General features: G+C 33.8%; 1 protein-coding gene across 1 annotated transcript; it reads right to left on the reverse strand.

Annotated features, from left to right (window-relative positions):
• Nucleotides 1–1197: 1197 nt before the first annotated feature.
• On the reverse strand, nt 1198–5412 carry LOC128548369 (uncharacterized). Its single transcript, XM_053522960.1, has 2 exons — nt 5094–5412; nt 1198–1344 (listed from the first exon to the last, which is right to left on the reverse strand). The coding sequence occupies exons 1-2, from the start codon at nt 5388–5390 to the stop codon at nt 1213–1215; spliced, it is 429 nt and encodes a 142-aa protein (XP_053378935.1). The 5' UTR covers nt 5391–5412; the 3' UTR covers nt 1198–1212.
• Nucleotides 5413–16764: the final 11352 nt, after the last annotated feature.

Below are 16764 nucleotides of genomic sequence, written 5' to 3' on the forward strand. Positions count from 1 at the left end.
TGGAGGTTTGAAATGTTGAAGAATTTAAAAAGAATTGGCTTCATAATGAAATCGCACAAGAATCCCCAAACTCGTGTGAATTCCGCTGGAATACCAGTGACTGTTCGGGTGCCCATACCTACCCCCTATAAATACTGAGCAAGTTCATCAAAAATAAGTATTCATGCCACTTTTAAATTTCAGTTTGATAGCCACAAAAGAAAAGCCGTTTGTATACCCGAAATGAATTAACACAAGAAAAGTTGAAGGAATAAATAAATGATATCAATAATTTAGAAGAATTAAGGAAATGTGAATAAAGTGGCAAAAAGTATATTAATCCGGACGTAAATTTGTTCTATAGATGCAACACTTTTGTAGTATTTCCTTTGAGCGGGTACATTTGAAAACGTTATATAGTTGAAATGAAGTATAGACTTTAAATTTTGAGGACATACGAAATTAGTATAGAATTTCAGATTATAATTTGAGAAATATACGAAAATACAATATACATTTTAGAATTTGAGAATCATGTGAAAGTGAAGAAAACTACAACTCAACGCGTAGTCTTAGGGAAACATTTGATTTTCGAATTACCAACTATAAAAGTAATGAAGTAGATAAAGACCAAACACGCTGTCAATTTCAAAATTTACTATAGTTCCAACGTTTCAGCTACATGCCTTCATAAGGGAATAATAATAATAATAAACAACTTTAACTTTTTTCAACTTAGAAGTCAAATACCCGCAGCCTCTTTAACCTTAACAGTGTTATATCCGTCCCGAATCTGAAACGATTAATACATATTAGACCTTCCTGATAAAACTGATAATGACTAATTAGCAAACTTATAATGATCTTTTGTAAGGAAAGAAATATTAGCCAACATCGCAAGGGACATCATTTCAGAATTCTCAATCTGTCATTTTGAAGCTTGTTTGTCGGAGGTTTTGCATTTCCAGATCTAAGAGGCGGAGCGATCGGACATTTGGCGACTGGTCAATTCTAACCTTACCCTGCTAAATTTCTATAATGAACTTGTCCATCTTTCAATTTGGACAGTATCATTAACTGTTTTAAAAGGGGGTGCATACCAAACAGATAATAAATGAATGGCGAACAGTGCAGATCTTGATCAGACTGCACGATTGTCGAACAGTGCAGATCTTGATTAGACTACACAATTGTGCAGGCTGATCATGATCTACACTGGTCGCAAAGACAGAATCAGTCGTGATAAGGGTTAAATATTCTAGAAACGTACTCTGTCAGCAGCCAGGTTCCGGTAATATTGCCATCTAAGTCTGCCTTGTATTCCTTACTTTTACATTTTCCTGCTGCTTCATCTAGTGCAGTCTCCTGAAATGCATACATGATACAAAAGGCTAATTTTGCATGTGAGCAATTTGGTCAGGAATAGTTTCTGACAAATTCATTATTACTATTCAGTATTCACCTGTGTTTCATTTCCGCTACCCTTTGCCAACGACTTAAATTTCTCTCAATCCTTAAAAAATTCCACACAAAATTTCTTCAACAGAAATCCTGAAAGTGAAGCTTGGGTCTGGCAAACAGACTGACATAGCAATTTATGGCTTGTTAGAAGACAGTCACAACCTATATTAAGCAGCCAGTCAAAGGAGTGGCACAATAAATTATGGTTGCTTAAAGGTCCATTACTAAGGTAAAGGGAGTTGGCAATTTTTTTCATAGCCAGTGCATAGACTTCTGCAAGACACTAAATAATGAAGATTGGCAGGTCAAAATTTACAGAAGGTCTTTGGAACTCAAAGAAATGTATGTGTATTATATTGAAATTTCAATGAATCAACAGAATGACCCCCCAGGTCTTTTTAACTTTCTTCATACTTCATAGAAAAATAATTGTACATATACTGTGATTTATTTCGAATTTCTACATACCAACTTTCATTTTCCAATAAAATGAAATAGTTTCTGTGCTTTTTAAAAGAAATTAAAATGTTCACTTTCCTTAGTATTGGACCTTTAAGACAGGTGGCTGCTGAAGACAGGTTGAAATAAATAACAACACAACAAACAAAAGCTTTCTTATAGCAGTACACTCAACTATTTAGGTAAAGTTTACTCTGTTCCTATTGTTCAGTAATGTAAACAAATCATAGATCTGAAACTGAGCCTTTCTAGTGCGCTGGCAACATTAGCTACATAAATTACTGAAAGGAAGTGTCTAAAATAATTACATAATTAAATAATACACAGTTTTCACTGGATTTTCAAAATTAAAACAATTCTGAAATACTTACAATTTTCATATTTTAGTATTTAAATATTTTTTAAATGAATAACTATTTTAAATAACATTTAACTTCAATAGCGGCAGTGTGATGTTCAAAACTTTTAGACCTTTCCATTCATCAATATTTTTTATAAATTTGTTTTAAGAATTAAAGTTTAGGCTGAAAAACATCAACATATGGACGTGCGGCGATCAATGTTTTATCATTTCTAAAAATAAAATATTAACAGATTTGTATACAAACACAATCTCATTCGTTATTGACTGAAAAATCAGTAATTTATTAGAGACGATGAAAAATATACTTTGGTATGTATTCACACAATATTTTGTTTACAGAAAAGTGTTGATATCTTAAGTATCGTTGGAAGCGCTTGAGCTGTCCCTTCCCTTGACCCGTTACCATGTTTAGTTTTGACTTATATCTCGTGAGATCTATCACCGCACATGTGCAAACTGTGGAAAAACTTTTTACTTTTTTACTTTCATTTTAAATTTTTTTCTTGGAAAAATAAGATGAATTATGCAGAGAAAACATGAATTATTAGCATAATTTCATTTTGAATCAACTAAAACTTACTTTTTATTCCCATCCTCCAAAGATTCATCAAAGAGTCTTTGTAATAAAAGCTTATTTTTCAGGATAAAATTTACGTCTGCTTTGTTTACATTTCCTCAATGAAAGTCACGTGATGTGACAAATAACTTGGTGTGACGTCACAAGGGCATTCCAAAATGGCCGATATCTAACTGACATGTGCTGTTTTTCTGTTAGTTTCTTTTTATAACTTGGAAAACTATTCTGAAAATATTGCATGGATTGAAAGGAATAGGAACATTTATTAAGGTAAGATTAAAATTTTTCTAAAGTGTTATAGATTTTAAATGCATTTTTGCTGGAAATCATTAAACGGACAGCTCATGGGCTCCCGGGGATATATAACAGTTAAAACGATTTACAGTCAACTCGTCCCCTAGTCAACTCGTGCCCCAGTCAACTCGTCCCCGATTTGGTCATTTCGTCCCCCTAGGTGATTTCAAATTGGTCGTTTCGTCCCCCCTTTTTAAAACGTATTTTTGAAAAAAAATTCATAGTATGATTAATTAGTTTGTTTTTTTTCTTTGAAACATGCCAAATAAGTATATTTTATGCTAAAATATACATAAGTTTTCGTTCGTTTTAAAAAATTTTTGCTTTAAAAATGATCGATTTAACAAGGAGGACTTTTTGGGGGTTTTTTTGTGGTTTTTTTTCGTAAGTCTGCTATGTTGGACAACATGATTACTGTTTAAATGTCCGTATTTGATGCGGCTTATTTTCAAACTCTTGAATAAGATTGAACTTTCTATTAAACTTTTTTTATAAAAATAATTTCCTCACTTCAGTCAACTATTAACACATGTTATTCTACTTGGGGACAATTCTGACACATTTCATTCGGTCAATCAACACCTTCTCATGCTATTAAATACCATTAACACCTTCCAATCAGCCCAATCAACGCCTTTTAATGTGATTAATAATCTTTAACACCTTTCGTATGCAGGGATATGCTCATTCTACTTTATTTTAGAAACCACTGTCTCCCTACTTTTGAAGTTTTTTTTAATATATTTTGATGACAAAAATAAATATAAAGCATGTTGGTTATTTTAAGTAAAACATAAGTGACAGATATTCGTTGTTTATTTATTCTTTATTGTATTTCTAATTAAAACTTTCTTCTATTATGATTAGGGGTAAGGATTTATTGATCTCTCTTTTCTTACTATGATTTTTAAACAGTTAGATTTTCTGTTATATCATATTTTTCATATTAAGGGCATTTTAGTTATTTTTATTTTATATTATTTCAGTTAATTGTCTTATATTTTCAGTATATTTCTTTTATCATTGTATCAAACCTAATTATTTAAAGTGAACTATTTCCAATATAACTCCTTCAAAACTCAAGATAATTTTAAATACAAGTTTTCGAAGTAAAAAATGTCATAAATAAAACAAAAATGCCTAAAATATTATGGGGACAAAATTGCCAAAGGGGGGGACGAATTGACCAAAAGGGGGCGAGTTGACCAAAATGGGGCCGAGTTGACGAAATTTTATCATGAGGGGGACGAAATGACCAATATTTGGGGACGAAATGACCAAATCGGGGACGAGTTGACTGGGGGACGAGTTGACTAGGGGACGAGTTGACTTGATACCGTTAAAACTATATAAAATCATAAGTGATTCATTAAGAAATCAATTACTGGACGGCTAGAAAATACCCTAATGATTTGCTGGACGGCTAGAAAATACCCTAAGGCTTTGCTAGCCGTCCTGTAACCAGACCGCTAGAACGCAGGCAAGGCATCCGGTTACCGGACGTCTAGCCACTTCCTTATTGAAAGTATCATTCATCCGTTATTTTGGTTGAACTAGGGTAGTTCTTGAAAAAAAAAATTGGATTCGGTACACTGGTTTTGATTCATAATATACACCAGAATGTTATAATGGAAGTCTTAGGGAAAATAATTGGTGGTCTCTAAAAATTACTGGGAATATATATCCATGTTTAAATGGCTTGATTTTCATAAAAATTAAGAGCGTCACGGTAGATTAACCTCTTGTCAAAACATTCCCACGGTTATGTATGCGGGACCTATGTTTACACTGGAGATCACGTGAAAACAAAGACGGCTGTGAATCAATGATAGTCGCGAATTGAGGGGAGTTGACGATAAATCTTATTATCCAAAAATATTCACATCCGAAAAATGAGGCAAATACATGAAAATCAATACAAATTTCAGTTGATTAATTTAAACAGCTATGGCAACTTACTTTGTAGCAAAAGTATTGTTCGGACATTTTCTCCGATTTATAGCCCCCAGCCTTCAGTGACGTTCTGCTAGATGTACTGCGCACGGACTGACGTCCGATAGTAGAACCCGGACGGTTTCGATCGAAACGCGGTCCAGCAAACTCCACCTCTGCTTCGGCATGTGGCTGAGCTCCATCTCCATTTATTTCTAAAGTAGCTCCCTGAAAATGGTCGTCTTTTGGTTGTTTTTCATCATCCAGGTGAATTTCTGTCGCGTTTTGCGTCGTCCCAGTTGTTTCCCCAGCTTTTGCCTCCATCTTGGAATTTTGCAATAATACGGTATTACTTCCCTTGATCTATAGTTTGTTTCCAAATCTAATAAAATTATGATGCACTTATTTTGAAACAGGTAAATTGCAATTTATTACGAAACGGTATCGGGATCGACTGTAGACAGTAAATATATACTTATAATTAAGAAAAAAGAAAACAAACAAACAAACAAACAAAAAAACGAAACACAGTTGAAAGAACTTACCCAAATCTACCCAAATCTACCCAAATCTTACCCAAATCTACCCAAATCTTGATAGGAATGATCAAATCTTCGTAGATTATGGATATTTGTAATATATTTCAACATAAAAATATCATTTTTATGTATTATAACGATAATTAACTAGAAAAATCGGCGTTGAATTGAAATCGCTCAATATTTGTAAATATCACAGTCAAGTATTATTACATAGGTGCTGTACGTAAGAATAATTGACTGTGATATTTACAAATTTCCCCATTTGGAAATCTGTTTTCTTAATTTCATTTACTTCAAAACTCTAGGGAAAAAATAAAAAGAAAATCTTTATCATTATTGATGAATTATATTAACGGTTTTTTTACAATCATTGTTTTGGATGATAAGCCCGACGAGAGGCAACATTCATTTTCAGGAGTTCGGGATTTAATTTTCCTGTAATTCAAGTCGTGAAACGTGATATTCTAAGCTATTTTATTACAAAAAAAGCTAGTCGGAAAACCAAATCAAACTTCCGTGCTCCAAAAATTATACTGACTTTCAAATAAAATATTTGCTCAGTAAAGTGTTTATATATATTGAAAAAAAAAAAACACTGCTTTTTCAGTAAAAATAATGTTTCGCGTAATTACACGAAATACAGCTAAATCATTTTCTCGTGCATAGTCGCATATTTTAAATGATCAAAATTATATGTCAGACATCCAATGAAATATGTGTATCTTTAGTAAGTTGGTATAGTGTTAATATCTTCTGAGGAAAAATTATCAACTTTTATCAATTTAGTGAAAAATATGTTACCAAGTTTAGTCTTTTCAGTAATATGTGTATCATTTGCAAGACGGTATATTCTTATTAAAATGTGTTTTCTCTGTAGATGTTGATGTGCAATTTTAAAACAGGCACGTGCAATTTCAGTTCCTAATTTTTAAACATGTCAGTTTCATATATGTCTTAACATTCAATTATTTTTTAGGGTTTGCACTGACGGTATAAAAGAGTCAATAAAATTTAAAATGCACCAAATTGTACCAAATTATACAATAATTTATTTAATATTTAAAACCAAATAAAAATGATTTTAGAATAAAAACATAAATGCTCCGAACTTTTCAAAGAATCTGCCTTGAATCGGTCTTGTAGCTAATATCAATACATGACAAAGTTTATTATTTAACTGAAAACCATGTGACATACATTTTTTTTCTTCAAAGTAAACCCAAATGGAGAAGATATCTACTCTTATTTTGGTCATTCACGTAAGCGAAGAATATTTCCGTCAGAAATCGTATACAGAAATAACTTTCAATAAACTTCTCTCAGTTTTGTTCATTTATGTTCAATCTGATTGAATAGGTTGTGCATCTTACAAAAATAATAAAAAAAAAAGTAGTTTCTAATAGAGAGGTTTCGGAAATTCATTTACGAATGCGCAAATTTTCGCGTGCTCTCATGGAAATTCAAACTCATATAAAAACGTTTTACGCGGATGTATAGTACTTTTCTATTGAAAGATTAATTATTCATATTATATATACGAATGAATGCTGCCATAAGTCCTGCAAAAACACCATTTATCAAAATAAAAAAAAGCTACGGCTGCATTTCGGTAATGGAAATTTCCCGCAGGTTCACAATTCCAATTTCGTATAAAACATTCTGCGCGAATGTGTTTTATTTATTCTATAAACGTTATCGAAAACTTTGAATGAAACATATTTAGAAGTATCTTGGATAAAAGGACAAAGTATTTCTCACCAGCGTTTCCCGAAAATGAATACTAGATCTACAAGAGAAAACAATCAGCTCTCGTGAAATATATTACGTAAATATTGTAAGAGTAAAAGTAGCATCGGTAACAACAATACAATACAAATTTATTCAAAGTCGGTACATATATATAAACAGGAAAACATTAGCTATATATAGCTATTTACCGACAGCATTACATTGAATTGAAAAAAAATGTTGTGTAAGTCAGTTACTTACCTCTTTGATCGGTGTTCATGAATTGAAAATACCCGCGCTCGTGCGGTAACACCTCGAGCGCTTTGCGCTCTCGGTGTCACGATTCGCACGAGCGCGGTATTTTCAATTCATGAACACCTGCACGAGCGCGGGTATTTTCAATTCATGAACACCTCCTACTCGGTTAGTAACCTACACTTACATATGATCGAATTCTTTTAAAAACAATCAGGTTATGGAAAGTGTATTCCGATCATGTCCATCATGTATAGCTTATTTGTCTGTCCTTTTAATTTAAAAGGTATACCGGCTCATAATTAAAAGTCGGCAGTGTCCTTAAAATTAACTTTATAATGAATTACTTTGTATTTAAAAAAGCTGAAAATTTAATTAATTTTACGTCACAAAAATATACAGGTCATGTATTCCAGTAGCTCGATTCTGTTTATTTAATGCTGGCCGTGGTGCACAGTGGCTGTGTATTGCGCCTGGCAGTGGTCATAAAGATAGGCGGAACCGTTGGCTATTTAACTGACATCGTTACTGACCAATCAGCTATCACCAATAAAAAATTACGTTCTGAAGGCGTTTCCCTGAGTGGTGCATTAAAAAAATATATATGTAACTTAATCACATCTAAATTTGGAATGCATATTTTGCATTGATTTGAATTTATGTAAATTACTATCAAACTGCAATCTAAATTTCTTTACTTTCAATTTACTTTGCATTTAATTTTTGATGAAATTCTTAAAATTTCCTTTGTATTTCAGTTGCTGTAAAATGTTATAAAATTTCTGATATGATTGTAACTTTAGGACAATAATTCGGATGATTTATACGAAGTTAGTGCTTCTCCTTGCAAGTAAACTTTGAAAGCCACTAATTAGATTTCACACAATGACCAAGGGTTTTTCTATAAATGTATAGGTTATGTTTAAGTCCCGACCCTAAGGGTCGTCCGGGCTCGAACATTGGTGCTATGTTCAAAGGCGAGAAAAGCGCCAAAATACATCTTATTTGTCTAAAAAAAAAATCTGTTGTACATCAACTTAGAATCAGAAGTAGCAGGCTTTTGTGCATAACTAATATTTCTATGGAAATGAATACTTTTGTGTAAGTTGTGTCCCTCTGTATGATCTGTAGACTTGTTTAATAGTAATGTAAGTAAACATTTCTTTCGTATGCAAATAATACATAGATCAATCTTTTATTCCTTCATAAGAAGAGAAGCATATATTAATACAAATATTATCACAATCACATGCAAGATATAATTCGTTAACTATTTGAAATATACACATTGATGGTGAAATTTCGTTTCGGATGTTATCAACAAACGATCGTGATATACATATTTAATATTTAATTTTTTCATACCTTTCCTCCACAGACGCAAGATACTTTAGTGAAATAGCTTTAAAATTAAATCAAGTTATTGTCTAAACAGATACATAATTCATATATAATAATTCATACGGTTCCGTCGTAGGAACCTCTCATGATGTACTATTTTCCTTTAAAATATGTCAATGAGGGGTGGAATATGTCTTTATTACCTTATGTCCGATTTTATTTAAATAATACGTTGTTGGATCATGAGAAAAAAGCCAGTACATGATACCTTGTTTGAAAGAACAAATCAGTACCTAAGTAAAAGAAATAGGCCAGGTGAGTTCGAAAAAGAATCAAATCGCAACCTTCTTTAAAAAGTCGTGATTTCGTTGTATCACTATTACGAGTATAAATGAAAGAATTGACATTATCAGCCAACCGCTGTTTAAACATTAACATCCTTTCTTTTTGGAAGCTGATCACATCATTTATATACTTAGAACTTGAATGAAATATATTATAACCTCAACCATTTTAGAGACGGTCACTGGTCTACAGATATGAAATAATTTCAAGCTCTGAAGCATGTATTTTTCATTTGGTTTAAAACATTTTGCTTACAATTCCATGAAAATTTAACATAGCTACTGACACGAAAATAAAATGCATGTAAAAACGTGGTCAGTAGCAAAGAAGCATCGTTGAAGGCACGTGCAATTTTCCCGCCAAAATAATTGAAGAAACGTAGAAGATGGCCTGATATTACGAAATATAACACAAAAAACAACGTACTGAATTTGCTGTTAACAGTCATGGATTACACGATATTTTAGTACATTTTAATCGCGTTTTCGTTAAGGCTGGCTCTTTACAACTTACTCCCACGTGCAACCAAATATTCGGACAATTTTGTCGGTCAGTGTAGGAAAATGTATAGAAGATCTATGTCGAGCTAGCATATTTTCTACGGAAATACGGTTTTGGAAAAAAAATCATATTGAGCCAAGGGCATTTTTATTCTAAAACTTGCACGTATCATGTCCCGACGCCGACAAGGCTTTCAATTGCTATCTGACTTTACTGTTGGTGATTTAAATGAGTGGAGTGATCCTGCTCCGTTGCATTTTTCATTGTATTGTACATTCACAGATGTTTGATATAAATGGGACAGTACACAAAGAGATGAATTTTGTTCACGGATTATTTCAAAACTTCCTATTTTTGATAACATCGTTGAAAATATTGACTGGATAAAATTCGAGGGATCAGAGCGAAACTAGTCTAAGTGTATATAGAAATAGAAGCAAACAGACTAGTTTCGCTCTAAGCCCTCGAAATAGAATGTCAGCAAACTTTGGCCAATATTTATAGCCGTTACTCAAACTCACACTTGACTCAAACTTGGGTAAGTACCATACACGTAGACCTCAAGCAGAATGGAGTTCGAAAGTCATATTCATAAATTCCACTCAATTTAAACTTTCGGAAGGACAGCTCGGGAATTTGCTGTTTTTACTACTTTTTATGATGAAAATCGAAAAGCGTTTGTCACGCTTTTACTCAAGGTAAACTGTCTCGATTATAAATATCTATATTTTGAAGTCATTATTCACTACTTCAGCTATAGCACTATTGGTTACGACGATGGGAAAATGTCTTTATTGTCGCGGAAGTTCCGAGTTTGATTCCCGACGCGGTCGTCTTTTTTCTTGATTTGGAATTTTTTAAATATTTTAGAAACAAAGATTCTTATTCTAATGTTCATGATATGACCAAAACTTCTATTTGAAAGAAAGATTTTTTTTAGCCAAATCTGGAGGCATGCTGCTTAAATGCATTGTAAACGCCACGTGCATGGCGGGAAAATGAAAAAATCAGTTTTATAGACATCTACTCAAGTGCGAAATACAGAAAATAATCGGTGGGATGATGACATCTAGATTGACATCATTCTTTCGGTGACCATCAACGCTCTCAATGAAATTTAAAGCATGATCAAGACAGCAATTCCCTTGTTTTACATCTGAGGATACTTACGATAAATTTGAAATGAGATTGCTTGTGCACGTTTGTGAAAACAATTACGTTGTGGACACGTTATTAGCATTTTGGCGGGAAAGAATCACGTGCATTCCATGACGGCTATTGTGTCTGCGGAAGGGCTATTCCAGTCTCTTTTGGGTCCAAAAAAAATCAAAAGCGGGAACTAACATTTCCTGTCCCTTTCTGATACTGAGAATAATATTGTTATTCATTCAAAACATCTCTCCCAATTAAATTCGCAGGCGCTGCCACCGAAAACGTGATGGATGCCGCCATTATTCGATGTCACCGCACAAAATTCATCAATATATGTATGTTGATATAAAAATAGCCCAGAATCTCATGTTTTCACAACATGAATTACAGAAAATTAAAAAATTCTTAAAATGAATGTTATCTCTCGTTGTGCTTATCATCCCAAACAGTGCTAACAGTAAAGCGTTAATATAATTTATCAATAATGATAAAGATTTTCTTTTCATTTTTTCCCTAGAGTTTTGAAGTAAATGAAATTAAGAAAATAGATTTCCAAATGGGGAAATTTGTAAATATCACAGTCGATTCTTCTTACGTACAGCACCTATGTAAGAATACTTGACCGTGATATTTACAAATATTGAGCGATTTCAATTCAACGCCGATTTTTCTAGTTAATTATCGTTATAATACATCAAAATGATATATTTATGTTGAAATATATTATAAATATTCATAATCTACGAAGATTTGATCATTCCTATCAAGATTTGGGTAGATTTGGGTAGATTTGGGTTTTTCGTGCTGCCCGTTCTTTCAGCGACAGTGCGAACCTGAAAACGACAGGTGAAAAATCTTTTCATGAACATATTCAATAACAAAAAGCTTCCTTCCTTTCTTTCTCCTTTCTTCCTCACAGAAACTTGGAGGTCAGGCCACACTCCCTCTTTGACCCTGGCAAATTCAGCCAGTATTTTTAACCTTTTATAATCAGAACACATAATAACACAGAATATCTCCTAATGCCAAAGGGAAAACAGGCTAATTCGAACCATGGCTGATTCAGCCACGGTCCGAGTCAGCCTGTATTCTGCCAAAGGTCACTATCGGCATAAATGGTGTTCAGAAACTCATCTCTTCCCTTAAAATAGACAAAGCATGTGGTCCCGATGGTCTAAAGCCGATCCTTCTTGAAAATCTTAGTGAACAAATCTCACCACTAGTCACTAAGCTCTTCCAAAGGTCCCTTGACATAGGCACTAGCTATTCCCAGCTGACTGGTCTAAGGCCAATGTCACTCCTCTATTTAAGAAAGGCGACAAAAGCAATCCTGCAAATTACCGGCCTATTTCTCTAACTTTTATTCGTTGTAAGTTACTGGAACACATTATAGCCTCTAATATTACCAAGCATTTCCAGGTTAACAATATCCTCTATGACTTACAGTATGGGTTGAGAGAGAAACTGTCATGGATCATGGGTCATGCGAAACTCAGTTACTCGAACTTGTAGAAGATCTATCTCGAAACTTAATTCAAGGCCACCAGACGGACTTAATCCTTCTGGACTTCTCAGCATTCGACAAGGTTAACCATCTGAAACTTCTGAAAAAACTTCATCAACATGGTGTTCAGGGCACCACGTTGCTATGGGTCAAGTCTTTCTTGATTGGCAGGCGCCAATCCGTCCTCCTGAATGGTGAAGCATCAGATGAAGTTCCAGTAATGTCCGGAGTCCCACAGGGCTCCGTCCTAGACCCCCTTCTGTTCTTACTCTACATAAATAACCTGCCTGAAGATCTGATTTCACAGGTCCGTTTATTCGCCGATGACACTGCTGTAACTGTAAATAGTTCTGCCCAGAAAAACATCCTCCAGCAAGACTTGAATAGGTTACAGTTATGGGAAAGTAAGTGGGACATGGAGTTTAATCCATCAAAATGCACAGTCATGAACATAACAAGGTCAAAAAACCCTTTCAGATCAAAGTTTATACTCCATGGCCAAGTCTTGGAAACAGTTCCTGATGCAAAGTATCTTGGGGTCACTATATCCTCAGATTTTAACTGGAATAAACACATCAATTTAGTCACGTCCAAAGCTACCCGAACACTTAACTTCATTAAGCGGAATATCCCATGCAAAAACCAAAAAATTCGGGAAGTAGCTTATAAAGCTCTAGTCAGGCCACAGCTGGAATATGTTAGCTGCGTCTGGATCTATAGCCCATATACCCAACATAACATTCACCAGATCGAAATGATTCAGCGGAGGGCAGCGCGATAGGTTAATCATGACTACTCCCCTTACAGCAGTGTCACAAACATGCTAAATCAGCTGAGATGGCGTACCCTTGAAAATAGAAGATCTGATTCACGCCTCCTTACGTTCTACAAAATAGTGAATGGTTTGGTTGCTGTACCACTTCCTCCTTATGTCAGCCCCCGCCCCCCCCCCCATCCCGTCTAATAAGACATGTGCATTCCTACTCCTATACCCAGATCCTCACTCCTGTAATAACTATAAGTACTCTTTTCTTCCACCCACCAAAGTGCTTTGGAATTCCCTTCCAGCACAACTTGTGCAAACCCCACCCTGAACCAGTTTAAGTAGGGTGTGACAAAACTTGCACACAATGCTTAACATGATAGACCTGCTTTTAAACTGATTTTATCTGTAAATTCTTCTTGTTTGTTTTAACACTATCAGCTGTATTTCATGCTTGCAATACACATCGTTTATTACTTTTATTCTCTTGTCCATTCTACTTTTAAATTTCTTGTACAGGCGCGCAGCTGCACGTTATACTCGAAGAGAGGCGTGATGCAGTATATATAGATATATAGATACATACTGAGCATATGTCCCGATCATTAATTTATGTTTTGTTACATATTCAACATGTTTGAAAAATTACCATTTAGATCTACTATCAATGTAAAAGTACCTTTTAGTGGAAATTTTATAAATGTACAAAAAAAACTGCATGCCCGATTTAAAATTATTTCATAAAAATATTCACTGGGCGACCCTTTCACAACATGAAAGTTTCATGCAAAGAAGTATTATTTATTTTTTATAGCTCTTTGTTTCATGTTATCATCGAGTTGTCAACAAAACTCATGGCCGTCAGAGCTTAAACTAGTAAAGTTTCAAACACCATTTGCTCCTACACCGCTGGTCCGATTTAGAAATGTTCCTCTACTAAATTTGTTAAAACCATTTCGATCTGGCAAAAATGTTCTATCCGTGCCCTACACGAGCGTGACGTCACTTCCGGGACAGCTGATCTTCAGCCAGCATTTGAACTGTTCAGACGTCTTCTCGTCATCCACGTTCATCACCTATTTTCAGGTATGAATTGTACGTTTTAACTTTTATTCCTAAAGCAAACCATCCAGATACTTTAAAGGCCTAGATCTTGGCAGTAAGTCAAGGGATTCTGTCTTCATTAGCACAGTTGGGGGCTAATTACTTTCACAATATGGTTCCAGTAAACAGGGGTCATTGTTTATTGGAAAAAGTCAGTCTACCTTCTAATTGTAGATGAAACAGTGTATTTTGTTATCAAACTTTTATTTCATAAATATGTGATAACTATAAAAATTATATATATATATATATATATATATATATTTGCATTTCTTTTAACTCCACTGCACACATCTTCATGGTCTAATGGGGACCCCCACTGTGCTAATTGCCTTCCAATTACCTACTATTGCATAATCGCTGATAAGCAGCAGATAAGACGGCAGTTGTTTATTGGATTGCGGTGGGGGCGGGGAAACATATATAGTAGTCGATCTAGGCCTTTAATGGCGCTTAATTTTCCAAAATAAGTTTGGAAAAATTACATACGATTACCGTATTCCCACTTCTGTTGGAATTCCGGTATAGACTGAAAAAAAGTTTCCTTTCCAAGAAACAATGGAAAGTCCATTTCAGAGGAATGAATACTGGAAGAAATTTAAATAAATTATGTAAAATAGAATGGTTTAAGTCCAAAGTATAAAAATAATAGATGCTAACTAGATATATCTAGATTTGATGTAAAGGTATAACTTTTTATATTCATGTTCACAGGGTGTTGTTATGAGATATGTATCTATTAATGATAGATGCTAACTAGATATATATAAATTTGTTGTAAAGGTATAACGTTTTACATTTATATTCATAGGGGTTTCAACCAGGGTGTTGTTATAAGATATGTATCTAATATTTAATAAAATTTCCTTAATGAAATACTTTTAGTGGGTGATGGAGCAGTAACATTAACTAAGCTTTATACAGTGCACCCCTTATGAACTGAAGCGTGCAATTAGGACCTTCAGTTTGGATTGTCTGCTAAATTCTGGTCATCTGACCAGACTGAAAAAAAAAACAGATTGTAAATATTTGGTGTAGATATACATAAAATCATTCATTCATTCATTTATTCATTAATCCCAAATCTAAGATAGACATGTATAAAATAACTCCAGGCATACTGCCTGTCATATATTCAAGGGATATATTGAGATCATACATTGTTTATTCATTGCCACTTGTATCATTTTGTAAAGTGGTTTTTTTTCTTCGTATTTTTAAAACATTTTATATGTCCTAAGTTATCTCTTGCTATATCTTTACACCTTTAGTTTTTATACAAAATCATACTGCATACACTTGAATTATAATCCTAAAAGTAAATATTGGCTTCTCTTGAAAACTAGTGAACTAATTCTAAATCCATTAAACTTGTTCCAGTAAAAATATTATGTCTGGTGCAGAATTTTCATAGGCAATATGTATCTTAGCCATCGTGCAAAACTTTTGTATTTACCACTCACCATACAAGAGTAGACACATGAGAACTTTTAATTGTTAGCTATATTCCTCTGTCATACACACTGGCTAGCAAAAAAAATAAGCTTAAAGGAGAAGGCTATGTTGTGTTTATCTTAACGCAGTTCAAATCTTAAAAATGAGTCATGGGCGCTTAGATATTTGATCAAAATGATGGCCATTTACTTGCCATAGCAACAAAAACAAATGGCTGATTTATTTAATTTTTACCAGCTATTATAAAAGAAATTACTATGCTTTACATCTTACACTCGAGAAACATTAATCTGTTTTAAAAGTTATGGTCCGTGGGCCAAGGCCAAAATATTTGGAAGTCGTAACCCAGAAATTAGGCAAAGGTTGAGCTATACCATGATGTTATACTATCATTCAGGAAACTTTTAAGGGTGGATGTCGGTCTGAGCGACATGTCAGTAAAATTTAATGACGATTTTAAAAACGTTGGTGTCTAATAAATACGATTTAGCATTGCATAGGGATATCGCCGATTTGGATGGTAAAAGAGACATTTATGCGACATTTCTTATAACAAATCTTATCTTTTAATGTCTGAAATAATCAATAATTTACTTTTGTTGTCAAAGAATGCTACGATATGTATTATATACTGAATAAAATGTAAAAAGTAGGGGTTGATGTACCCCACCCAACACATTAGTACATATATTTATGCGGGAAATCTTTAGAACTTTTAATCCTTTATAAAGGAACAGAATCCTAATGTTTACAGTTATGAAAACGAAATGAATGAATAATTAACTAAAATTTCAGACACCTTTACGATTTAATATCAGTTGGCTAAACATATGGTTTATGTTTTATTTCTGGGCGAATTGCATACTGACAGACCTATTCTTTGCTAGTGCAGTAAAAATGATGAAAGTATTGCAAAAACTAAAACGACCGCAAACGTTTATGGAAGTTCCCTATGGAGAACATCAAAATGGAAGCAGATCCAGCAATATAAGTCTTTATTCAAGATGA

The sequence above is a fragment of the Mercenaria mercenaria genome, chromosome 14 (assembly GCF_021730395.1).
Source record: "Mercenaria mercenaria strain notata chromosome 14, MADL_Memer_1, whole genome shotgun sequence".
Taxonomy (NCBI): domain Eukaryota; kingdom Metazoa; phylum Mollusca; class Bivalvia; order Venerida; family Veneridae; genus Mercenaria; species Mercenaria mercenaria.

Bases quoted from the DNA above. Each gene is read 5' to 3' on its own strand.
- LOC128548369 (XM_053522960.1), bottom strand. From the start codon at position 5,390: ATGGAGGCAAAAGCTGGGGAAACAACTGGGACGACGCAAAACGCGACA. The intron at 1,345-5,093 runs GTAAGTTGCCAT...TATGCATTTCAG, and splicing joins AACAATACTTTTGCTACAAA to GAGACTGCACTAGATGAAGC.